The sequence below is a fragment of the Poecilia formosa genome, unplaced genomic scaffold (assembly GCF_000485575.1).
Source record: "Poecilia formosa unplaced genomic scaffold, Poecilia_formosa-5.1.2 Scaffold132, whole genome shotgun sequence".
NCBI lineage: Eukaryota > Metazoa > Chordata > Actinopteri > Cyprinodontiformes > Poeciliidae > Poecilia > Poecilia formosa.
In genome coordinates, this window is record NW_006800071.1 from 207557 (window position 1) to 219954 (window position 12398).

General features: G+C 37.1%; 1 protein-coding gene across 1 annotated transcript in view; it reads right to left on the reverse strand.

Annotated features, from left to right (window-relative positions):
- The window catches only part of LOC103144816 (ovochymase-2), a 32544-nt gene extending 20684 nt beyond the window's left edge, over window positions 1-11860 (reverse strand). Inside the window, exons 1-8 of the mRNA XM_007561960.2 lie at window positions 11215-11860; window positions 8776-8894; window positions 7726-7819; window positions 6418-6558; window positions 5491-5588; window positions 4134-4260; window positions 3138-3341; window positions 442-657 (exon numbers count right to left, since the gene is read on the reverse strand). Coding sequence (XP_007562022.2) covers window positions 442-657; window positions 3138-3341; window positions 4134-4260; window positions 5491-5588; window positions 6418-6558; window positions 7726-7819; window positions 8776-8894; window positions 11215-11365 — 1150 coding nt within the window. The 5' untranslated portion in view covers window positions 11366-11860. The remainder of the gene's footprint in view (window positions 1-441; window positions 658-3137; window positions 3342-4133; window positions 4261-5490; window positions 5589-6417; window positions 6559-7725; window positions 7820-8775; window positions 8895-11214) is intronic.
- Window positions 11861-12398: the final 538 nt, after the last annotated feature.

Genomic DNA, 12398 nt, shown 5'->3' on the forward strand with positions numbered 1-12398 from the left:
GAGCTGGGAGCATGGTTCAGGTCGAATGTTTAAAGAAAAAATGAAGAACAAAACTTACAAAAAAGCACAGGGAACACAGGGAGCCAGAGCCAAAACAAAAACAGGAATCCACGGGGAAAAAAAATCACAGCAGGAAAATAACGGGAGTTGATGAGATTTAACAGGATTAAACAGGAGGAACCAGCAAGGAGTGTGAGCAGGAGAAGGGCTAAAACACCGTGAGGGTGAAGAGACTAGGAAATGAACCTAACACTATAGAATAACTAGACCTAAGAAACATAATTAAACTAGAATAACAAGGAATAGCTAGAGACAATAAATAAGCATAACTAGAAACACTTAGTAGGACTGAACTTAAACCAGTCTGATCTAATCAAAGAAACAAACTAAGGAGCACAGAATACTGAAAAGACCAAACAACCCAACGACCCTAACACTCACCCAGGATGCTGTAGTCGTCTGAGATGATCAGCTTGTCATCTTTGCACTGTCCGGTCTCCCCAGTGATCGCAAAGTCTGTGATCTGCAGTTTAACCAGGAACCCTCTGGACACTGATATCTTCCAGGAGTTATTGGAGTGAGCCGGGTATGAGTTTGGGAAACCTGCAGACTGGATAACTCCTTTCCGTCCTTCAATGATTACTGGCCCTCCACTGCCTGCAGTGCACACACATAACACATGAGCCTCATTAAGTACATTGTCGTTTTTTTCACTTTGATTTCTATTAATTAGGATCTTTTTTTCCTTTGATTCACAGTTGAGGAGAACTGGCTTGCTTCAATACAGCTGCAGCATGAAGTGATTCACTGTACTGTACTTTAATTGGCCCCTGGAGAAAACCGATCGTCTGCCAACAGTAAGATGCGGAAACGAACAGATAGAGCTCAGGAGAAATCTCCGCTCCTCCATCGTTATGTGGTCGCTATGACATGATTCAAGCTGGGTTTTACTTGGAAAGGCTCTCATGAAACAACGCAGTCATGTACGGTGCAGCAACACATTATCTAGTTGGGAAACAGTGCATTTTGATTAATCAAATTAACTGTGATAATAGCAGTAGAAGCCATTACCACCTTGGTATGGTCAGAATTAGATTTTGTTTCTTTTCCCCATAAATGAGAATCCAGTTTTAATGCTTCTTTGATCAGATGTACTATTTTTCTGAATTAAGTTATTGATGAAGCAATTGCTTCCTTTAACCATAAATACACTTGTTTGTTTCTTTTCCCATGGTGACTCCTCTTGGCTCAGTGTCTATTTGTGTGAAATCACATGGTTGCCATTACCTGCATTGGTAGCTTGTTCTTCTGTTTCTCAGAAAAAGTACTCCTGGTTCAGTGTTTTTCCTGTTTAACTGTGTCTCTATTCTGGGAAAAAGCAGCTACAGAACTATTGCTTTAGATTCCCATCTAAGGTATTTCTTCTTCAATGCCTCTGTGTTTGGCAGTGTTTCTTTGATGGAAGAAACCATTGATTGAGCTATTTTTGCTATTATTTATGCATGCACTTTGTTTTTTCCCACTTAACTGTGTCTCTGTTCTCAGCAACTATTGCTTTGAGCAGATTTTAGCAACTTTTTCTGTCTTTTCCCATTGAAATTATTCCCTTTTCAGTTCCTCTATGTTTGGCAGTGTTTCTTTAATGGAAGAAAATCTTTGAGCTATTTTTGTTATGTGTACACATTGTTTTACTCACAGCTGAGAGGTTCTGTGTGATTTCTCACATGCATCACATTACATTTTTATGAAATTTTGCAAATAGGATAGTAAAATGAATTGAGTTGAACTTTTTTTACTTTATGTTTATTCAACTCAGGTCATTCAGAAAAGTACTTCTTTTTTCTTCCCCGAAAGAAACACCTCCAAACATTGAAGCAGGACTACTTTCTACTGGAAAAACCGAAAAAGTTGTAGAAAAAGAAAAACAAGGTGCCTACAAAATAATACCGTTGAAAAAAAGCACAAACCAAACATAAGCGCTAACATAGGAGTACTTTTCATGGGAATAGAAACAGTTATTTGACAATAAATTGCATGTAAAATTCACAAACTATCTCGAGCTATTAAAGCTTTTAGATCACTGGATTCATATTCTGCCTTCTGTAATTATTCCTGCTTCAAGCATAAAAGGCGAAGCATGATTCTCAGCTGTTATTCTAAGATAGTCTCAGTCGGTTTAGCTTCGAAACTTCATCATCTTTTATGAAGCGTGCCGCAGCATCTGTTAAGAGTAAAACTATTTCTAGCAACAACAAAAAAACACACCACTGAGAAACGACACATCAGAAACTCATCAGAAGAGAGAATGCCAAAAAGAGAAAATGGAAATATAAAAGTTAGACTGACAGTGACATCCGCAAAGAGAAACCATGTCAATGCAACTCAGAGTTATGCAGAGCCCAGTCGCCCCAGCTCTGTGCAGGTTTCCCCTGCTTCTCCTGTCATTTAAAATGTAATAAGTCTTCAAATTTCCTTCACCAAAAAGATGGAAACTAAAGTTTCTACTTCATACGAGACCTGCAGGGATGAAAAAAACTTATTTTCCTGCTCATTAGTTAGTTGCCAAACTTTAGAGATTCCAGACCAGAAAATGACCAGAAACCCGTGACTCCGACTACCGATGGAGATTTTCTCTTATGGTGGAAAATCAGGATTCTCCCTCTCAGATGAACTGAACCTGCTGCAGAAGCGAACCAGAAACTACCAAAAGTTCAAGCCTGACTCAAACCAGAAACTCAAACAGAAGCTCGATGGTAGCAGCATTATCCTGTGGGACTGTGTCACTGCCAGTGATGCCAACGCATTGCTGATCATGGATTAAACAACAAAAAAATGAGCAGTACATCAAAATGTTTAAACCTCACCTAAAACTGACATCTTGAAGGGTTTGAGTGGTTAAATATTATTGGAGGAATCGGCTTTTACTGGCCAAGTTTGTTCCCACAAACAAGAAATTTGACTTTAGTTTCACACACTCACACCATAAAGACATTAAATATAAATATAACTTTCCTGAATGAGTTTATATCTACTATATTCAGCTTTGAGTGGACAGGACTAAAATGAGACGACGTTTTTATCAAAAGCAGGAGGAACGGGAATGAAAGGAGTGACCCAGATTTGGAGCGAAAACTCACCAGACGTGGGAGGTGGAGTAGTTTTTGTGGTGGTGGTGGACGGAGCCTTGGTTGTGGTGGGAGTGATAACTGGTGGAAGACTGGACTTTGTGAACGTTGCCTGGAATCCTTTAGAGGTCAAGCTGTTGTCAGATTTAAAGCGGACAACCATTGTGTTGCTAGTGGACTCCACTGGGTTCGGCACCGTCCCACCGCAGAATTTACCTGAGGGTAAAACTTTGTGTTAGATTCACAGAAATGTGTAATTTCATTGGGTTTAAAGTGGACTCTCAGTTCTACCACATTAAACCTTAAAAACTGTTTTTAATGAATATGATAGGTGTGTATTGTTCAGTAATCTTTTTGTTGCTCTTCCTGTTTCTTCCAAGGGATGCACCGATCCACTCTTTTCGCTTTCGATACCAATAACAATATCTAAGGTTTAATTTATTTTCCCTTTGTGATCAATAAAGTATTTTTTAATTTTAACTGAATTTTTAGTAGCAGCTGATAACCATCGGATACAGAAAAATGGCACTGAATTGACTTAAAACATTTATTTTTTTAAACAGAGACATAAATGTTCTGAATCTGATAACTGCACCAGAGCAACACACTAAAATACAGCAGAGCAACACACTAAAATACAGCAATAGCTTCACAAGCTTGGTCAAACATGTAAAAACAACCTTAATTTGTTCAGGTAGTGCAGTTTTGTGCAACAGCCAATGTAAAATAAGTAATAAAACAATAGGTTGACTACCTTGGTCAAACATGTAAAATAAACTCCAACAAACCTTTCAAATGGTTCAGAAAGTCCAATTAGGAATTCTACATATAATGTAAAATAAATAATAACACATGATGTCACTCAGACCATGAAGCATAGAGTTAGACTGAATAGATCTGCCCTTATGGATCGAGCTAATTGTCACTGATGAAGATTTTTTTTTCAATTTGGAACCGATACAGATATTAATATCAGATCAGTGCCTCTGTATTTGCTCACTGACTTACCAACTAAAGCAGATCCAGCCTTGTGGCCGTCATAAATCTGAACAAAGTCTCCACAGAAATCCGGGACGAGGTCAAAGGTGGTAAACGTCAGTCGGACCCGCTCGCCCTCTGGCACTGTAATTCTCCACTGATCCAAACAAAACACAAGCAAACACGATAATAATATTCATATTATATTCATATTCATCGATAATAATAATACGCTGGAAAATAAAGTGCGAGTTGAAACTGCAGAGTTAAAAATGGGTTTAAAAATTCTGCTAAATAATGAATGTAGAAAACAGATATGGGCATCATGGTTTTTTTTGATGGCATGGCATCAACATGAGCAGCGTTTTCGACATACTGTAGCTCATACATAATTCCTTTAGAGATTCCACGTCTGCTCGGACAGACGGTGATCCGTCAGGCTGCAGCCCTGCAGCGTGACTGCTGCAACACCGCACGACTTGGATCCCGACTGGCTCTGATTTACTTTAATTAGATTCATACATTCATTCCTACTAAAAGAACTAGACATACGGACGTTTGAGGATGTGGAGCATTCTCTCTAGATAAGGGTGCATTTTTTTAATTATATCGTGTAGCTGACCTACTGATTGAAAAAGTCTGGATTTTTGCACGTGCATGTACTTTCATTTGAGTCTCAACTACTTCTAAAAACAGAGCTTGGAAAAAAAAAATCAATCCAGCCGGTTTTGGTAATAAGTTAATGTTTTTTGTGGTGTCTGGAATATGAGCCGTTTCAAAAACCTCAGGAATGTAAAATCATAAATTAGCAGGCACCGCCCATTACCTGGCAACCCAAGCAGAGCTCCAGCAGTTTGGTCAGCTGGTTCTACCTCTGTATGTACTGTACAATGGCTGCTGGAAAGGACAAGTGTTTTGTTGTTGGCTTACTATTCAAAAACCACTTGCTGCATTCTTGTTGGTTCTGCAGGAGGCTCTACTTCTGCTTTTCAAAGATACATGGTTGTATAATTGTACATCTGTTTGTAGCTATTTTAATGTGTGAGTAGTAACTTTTAGTTGGGGGGCGTGACCAGCAGCAACTTATTTGGTTTTAAAGTGACAAGACACCTTAAAACAGCTCAGTCTGACAGGTTTAAAATCTCAAGATCTAAGAATGATTTTGTGCAAAACAAAATGTAATGCACATGTTTTGTAAACCCCATAGACCAATCCTCCCCTGTTCACGAAAACACAATAGGTCAACTTTAAATATTTGTTCTTTTTCAGTGTAACATTATATATATACTATAAATGTACGCCATCAAATGACGTCCTGGAGTGCTTCATGTAGAAAGCATGTCTGTGTTCAGTGTGAGCTGTGGCTGTGTGCTGAGTCTGTTTGTACCTGGTACAGCGCTCCATTTGGATAGTTTTGCCCCGGGAAGCTTGGAGTCATCAGATTCCCTTGATCACCTTGGAGGAAACCGCCGGCTCCGGCTATTTCTGGCAACAGGAATGAAGGACGCTTGAGCTGCGCTGACAACTCAAGGACAGCCTCAGTACGAACCCTTAATGCAGTTCCCCACCCTTTTCTCCATTTGGCCGTAATGACCCTAGTTTTCACCCCACACTCTGTCACACAGCAGCCTCCAGACCTTTACAGCCTCTGGTGAAGGTGCGCTAAAGACCTTAAAATAGATTAATCTTTTATTGCAGCAATATAATCCCACAAGAAAAAAATGTATAATGCCAGTACATTAATAGGTTAGGGAAAAGATTTTACATTAGGAAATGATAGCACTCTACTAAATTAGCAGTGGGACAATTCCTATTAGGTATAGATAAAAAAGTATTTTTGTGAGCCAAGTAACTTTTTATTAAGACTTCCTGTTTTCCTGGGGTAAATGACATGACAGAGGCCCTTTTCTGTAAGCCACTCATCTAAATTGGAAAGACAAGAGAGCATTCATTAACATGGAGATTTGTCACCTTTAAAATTGCCTATGTGAAATATCCCAGCAAGACAAAGACTAATCTGAATAAATACCAATCATTGCACAGAACTCAGAAAGAGTCAAAATGTAGAGACTATTCTTCTAGGAACTTTGATCACACAGTGTTTCTTTATATAGTGGACCCCCACATATTTTTATTTTTTTTATTTTTGTATGTATTGTAATTCCAAAATTATTATTAAGAAATAACAGAAATGGTTCAAAATGAGGCTTTTTCTATGATCGTCACTCAGACATAACTCCACCATCTTCAGGTGTGATTTTTTTTGTTTTTTATAATCACCGAATAAATGCAGCGGCAATAAAACTTGACTTACCTGACGCAAACTCTGGAGTCACAGCTTTATAGTGAGCTTTAAATCCTTGATCTGTTTTCCTATCATTGGTGTCGAAGAAGACAGTCAGGTGGTTTGAAAGAGTCACCAAAGGCCTGGGTTTGGTGTAGCCACAGTATTTACCTGCAGAAAAGACACAACACATTCAGCAGATGGAGAAAGTGTGTCTTTTTTTTTACTTTACAATATTGTTTTTACATTGATTTAAACAGATAACGTTCAACTTATTATTGATCACAGAAATGATCAATAATATTTGAGATGTTTGGTGATCTTATAATTTCAGTCATTAGAAATTATCTTTCAATGTTATGTGATTGCTATGTGACGCTGCTTTTACATTAAATTAACAGCAATATATTGTGTTATTTAGGCTTTTCAAAGTTATGTTTTCACCATGTAATTCATTTGTTTATAAATGTCACCGTTTCAAGCTAAATATTTAATTAGCAAGCTAAATATTTAGGTGACAAACTGAACAATTAGCTTCAAACTTACTATTTAGTTTGTAAGCTAATATTTTGTTTGAACCTAAACAATTAGCTAAGGCTACTTAGTTTGCTAAAAATATTTTTGTTTTAAATAAATACATAGCAAGGGAGCTAATAGTTTAAGTTACATTTTTAGTTTGTGAGCTAAATATTCAGTTTAGAAACTAAATATAATTAGCTAAAAGCTTCTTTGCCATTTTTCAAACTAAATATTTAGCCAGGAAGCTACCAATTAGTTTGAAGCTAAATATTTAGTTGAGGCAATCTATTTAGCTTGCTAGCTAAATATTTAGCTCCAAACTACATAGGTTGTAATCAAAACATTTGAGGCTGAATATTTGGTTTCCTAACTAAATATTTAGTCTCAAAATAAATATTCAGTTTAAAAGCTAATATTTAGGTTGAAGCTAAATGTTAGCTTCAACCTAATATTTAGGTTGAAGTGAATATTTCTAAATATTCAGTTTAGAAACTAAATATTTCATGTAAAATTTAGTTTGAACCTAAACAATTAGATATTAGTTTGCTAATTAAATATTTACGTTCAAAATAAATATCTAGCTAGAAAGCTAATATTTAGATTGAAGCTACATTTGTGAGCTAAATGTTCAGTTTACAAACTAAATATTTAATTCCAATGTAATCATTTAGTTTGAAGCTAAATATGCAATTTGTGAACAGTATATTTCGCTATGTAGATCCTTCATCCTTACTTTTAATAGACTGGATTAACAATAAGAATGTAAAATCCAATTTATTTAAAAAAGAATTTCCCTGTAACCCTGTGCTATATATTTACCGATGGTTCCCAGTGCGTCTCGCAGTGTGACCAAATCTGCTGTGCAGAGCTGAGTCTTCTCCAAAGCAAACTCCTCAAACCACAGATGAATCACCTGCAGCACAAACAAGCAAAGTTGTTTCCTCCCCCTTATTTCTCTGCATCTGATAAACCTGTTTACTGACAGAGTGAGCAGACAGTGGGAAATGTGAGAAAAAAATATGCCTCTTACAGTAATATTTATGTTTAAGGGTGAAAATATAGAGAAATACAGAGACACAGGGAGGAGCCACTACAGCAAAAGGGAAGCAGTGATGATGAAGAGCGGGGAATGAAGGATTTTATTTTGTCCAGCGGGCCTGCAGAGGATTGCTGCGGAAGATGAACCGGACCAGGCAGCCATCTGTTGATGATGCTGCCATTGCATTTGGACCAGCTGTCCTCTGCTGCTTGGCTTCACACTACACAGTTTTCATAACAGCAAGTTATGAAAACCTTGTTGATCAGAAACCAGACACATGGAAGTCTGGTTAAACAGAGATTACAGCCAGTCTGAAGTTTGAACAAATTTTACCATTTGGAGTTTGAATGATTTGTTTAAGCCATGCAGGGATTTTACAGCTTACAACTGCAATGACTGCTAAAATCAATAAATGGTATTTGTTGGATGACAAACTGTCCCAGAAGTTATTGCAATAAATAATAATGTTATTGTTTTTAGACCATTTTCAAGTAAAATAATGGTGCAGCAATGCAAGAACCCATTCTGAAAAATCAATCGAATTTAAATTCTAATGAACATTTAAGTGGAACTGGAAGACATTTTAAATATCCAAAACAACAGAAACATTAAATAAATTGTATTATGAAGTCTCTGTAAAGACAATTATCCTTCAAGAAAAGGCCTAGTTGAGACCAAAACCTGAAGACTTTTGTCATCCAGTTTTGGTAGAAAGAGAGAGAGAAAAGAAAAAAAAGAGATCAATCATTGAGCTCATTTTCATTTATCATTAATTGACTTATTGCTGCAACATTTTTTCTTTTGGATTTTCTCAGACGAGTGGCTCTGACCTTATCAGGGTCCACAGTGATGCTCCATGTGCAGCTTATGCCGTTGTCGTAGCTGCTGGGGTAGTTCCAGCTGGTGAAGGTGCCCGACTCACCAGTCAACTCCAGCGGACCTCCACACCCTGAGTGAGGCCATGGACATCAAAGACAAATGTTGAAGTTTGGCAATGCAGCACAGAGCAGCTTTAGGAAGTAATATGGCTCCAGCTTCATTGATTTATAAGCTTTAGAATTATGTTACATTGAGAGGAATATTTTTACTCTGAGCTACAAACATTTATTTTTATTGATTTCAATTGTTGAAATATTAGCAGACATGTTAACCCTTGTGGGTGTGAAGACTGAGGCAACTGATACAAGTGATATGGGTGTGGGTTGGACCCTATTTTTAAACACAAGGGTTAAAAATAGAATGCTGATTTTCTGCACAAATAACTTTGCAGCTGAGGAAGAATAGTGTTACAAATGTATAACTGTATTAAGATTAACAAAAGAAAAAGTGAGATTTCCCAGGTGATTATATAATAAGCTGTGATCTCCTTCTGTCATGGAGTCTGGATGACATCTGTGTTTAACATTAACTAACCTGGGAGGTGACTTGTTGCTGTAAGATTGGCCATGGCTTTTGTCACATAAAAATAAGTACCTAATTAATTTGTCTATCTAATTTAGACATTACTCTAAATCCAAAACGTTTGAAGCAAACTCATTCAACAAATTACAGCGCCTACTAGCAGGTAAACCTGTTGCCAGTGGTGAAAATATGATAATGCGCTAATTTTTGATAATGCGCTAATTTTTTTTGCTAACTTTTAAAGTCTTTAGCACACTTACCTTCCCCTGGATAACATTTTCCAAATAAAGGCTAAAGCACTCATTTACCTGGCAGTTTCTTAAACTTTCACTTTCAGTTGAGTAAATATCAACGTTTGTATGGAAGTTTTGATTATCGACTCTTAAGTAGTTAGACGTTTATTCATGCTCTTATTTTGAAGTAGATTAAGAATGTATAAGCAACAGTTCCGTTTCCTCTCATCATGTTCTTCACCCCTGATGTGGTGCAGCAAATTACACTTTGGCTATGTTCACACTGCAGCCAGAAGTGGCCCAAATCCGTTTTCTTTCTTTTTCTTTTTTTTTTTTTTTGCCTTAATACAACCTTTATCTGATCTTTTCATGTCAGTCTAAACAACACAGATCGGATTTTTTTTATCCGACCCAGGTTGCATGGATATGATATGTGGTCCTAAATCCGATACGAATCTGATCTTTTCAAACGCAAATCCGGTCTATATATCCTGGTCGCTTTTATCCGAACTGAACGTCATTGATATGCGACAAACAAGCGGGAAGAAAAACAACAACCATGGCGGACGATAACTAGGATTAAGGTGTTGATGTGATGACTCCGGTTGGACAACAACTTCAGAATCGTAAGCTATGCTCCACCATTTGCATCCACGTTTACTTCCGCAAACACTGAGCACTTCTTTTTTATGACGGTTGGCAAAACGTTGACCTTGCTCTATATGTTACGTTGTTTATTGCGCCATCTGCTGTGCATGCCGTACATTTTTACTTCGTTTGCAGTTCACACCGGAGATTACGTACAAGTTGCATATATTTTGGAAGTGTGAATGACCCCGAAAAAATAGATAAATGAAAAATTAGATTTTACGAAAAAAAAAAAAATCAGAATTGAGCAAACGGGAAAACAGAACCACTATTGTTCTGATCCAAAACTTATGCACTTTCTAGTCCTGTTGTGATCTTCTGCAATGAGAAGCAGACGTGTTCGAGAGGGTTGACTCTTTCAATTCTTTACTTTGGCTTTGTCTTCTCCAACCTTTGCCTTCAAATTACAGTGAAGTATAAGAACTCCAAATTAGAGCATGAACCTCTTTCTTAAACTCATGAGAGCAGGAAAATTTGGCTAGCATTTAAACCTTTACATCACATTTAAATGTTAATGTGTTATAATGTTTTTATTCAGAAATTAATACATTTTTCATAACGTATTTGGACAAATATGTTCATATAATGTTTTATCCTTGTTTCTTTTTCTGCATTTGATTCAAGTGTAGATTAATGCATTCTGCTTTTGTTTTAAGCTTTCATTTTTTATTGCTTTGTTGCATTATCACCTGTTTAGTTTGAAACTTTTGCATAGAAATTAATGTTTTACTTGGTTTCAAAGCCCTTTTTTGTCTCTCAAGCATGAAGTTTATTAGCCGTTTTACTGCAGCTGCTAATGTAACATTGCGCTCCCTGGTTGTGACAATATTGCCTTTCTTGCAATCAGCAGAACTTTTCTAATTGTCCCAAAGTCAAATCCTCATGTTTCTGGCTATTTCAGATCTGAATGCTTCACCACAACTTTTTGTTTTTTTCTCTACTGTCTTGTGTGTAAATGAGCATATGTTCAGATGATAAAATACTCACCTTCTGATTGATCAGGGGCATCAGGCTTGTCTGTGAAGTAGAGGGCAATGAGGGCGATGCAAACAACTGCCAATGCTATGAAGAGAAACATCAACATTTTCTCCAGGTTGCTCAGTGCCCTGGACCGATGTTTTCCCTTCTCCACATCCATTTCTCTTGCAGTGACGGAGATGCACCAGACTGAGCCTTCTTCACAAATTCACCGGCTTATTAGCAATCCCAGGAGAAACATACCTGAACTTTGACCACAGCCATGAACCTTGAGCCTGCTCACATGTGGTATTAGAGCCTCTCAGCTGGGGAATGTACAGATTGGAATCAAGCCATAAATCAAACGGTATCAGAAGTGAAGTGTAATAAGTGTGGATGGTCTAAGTGGTCCAATCAGTGGGTCATTTCAACACCTTCAAGAGAGCTGGCTGACAGAGCAGATTAGAGTCAACACTCACTACATAACATTGAGCTACTTTTTACAGCCGATCTAACAAATTCTCAGTTATTTGAAGAAAAATACGATGAATTGCACATCCAGTTTTTACTGGTGTGGAAACAATTAAAACAGCAGCAGTTGATCAAAGAACATTTGTCTAAAAGAGTCAAATTAAATGATAATTTAAAGCATTTCTGAAGCTAAATTTGAAACTTTTGACTATCAAACAGGAAAATATGAAACAATTGTAGTATTTTCTGATCAGACAATTTATTTTTTACAGCGTTCACATCAACAGTGCTAACATACAATTTTATGTGCAATATTTACAACTATTTTATTAAACAGATTTTATTAGTACAGCACTATTCATACAAGATCTAAGTAATTTTGAGAAATAAATCAAACAAAAATAAAGATTCCTACTGAATTCAAGCATGAAATAAAACCAAGTAGTTTGTAACAGAAATTATTGTAACATCATTATTATCACTGGAAGGGACATTTCTCCAGCAGGATCAACTCTCAGCTCCCTGTTCTTCACTTCTTTGTGTCTTCGCTCTGTGTGCAGTCTCACTGTTCCAACCCTTCAGTGGCTAAAAAGAAGGACTTGCCACAGGTGTCCAAAGGCATAGATGTACAGGCCTTTGGATTTTTAAAACTATCACTTCCATGATTTCTATTTCCATGACCACCATTTGCATAGTCTAGCAGCACAGAATGAATAGAGTAATGTGGACTCCCTTGGGGTCCT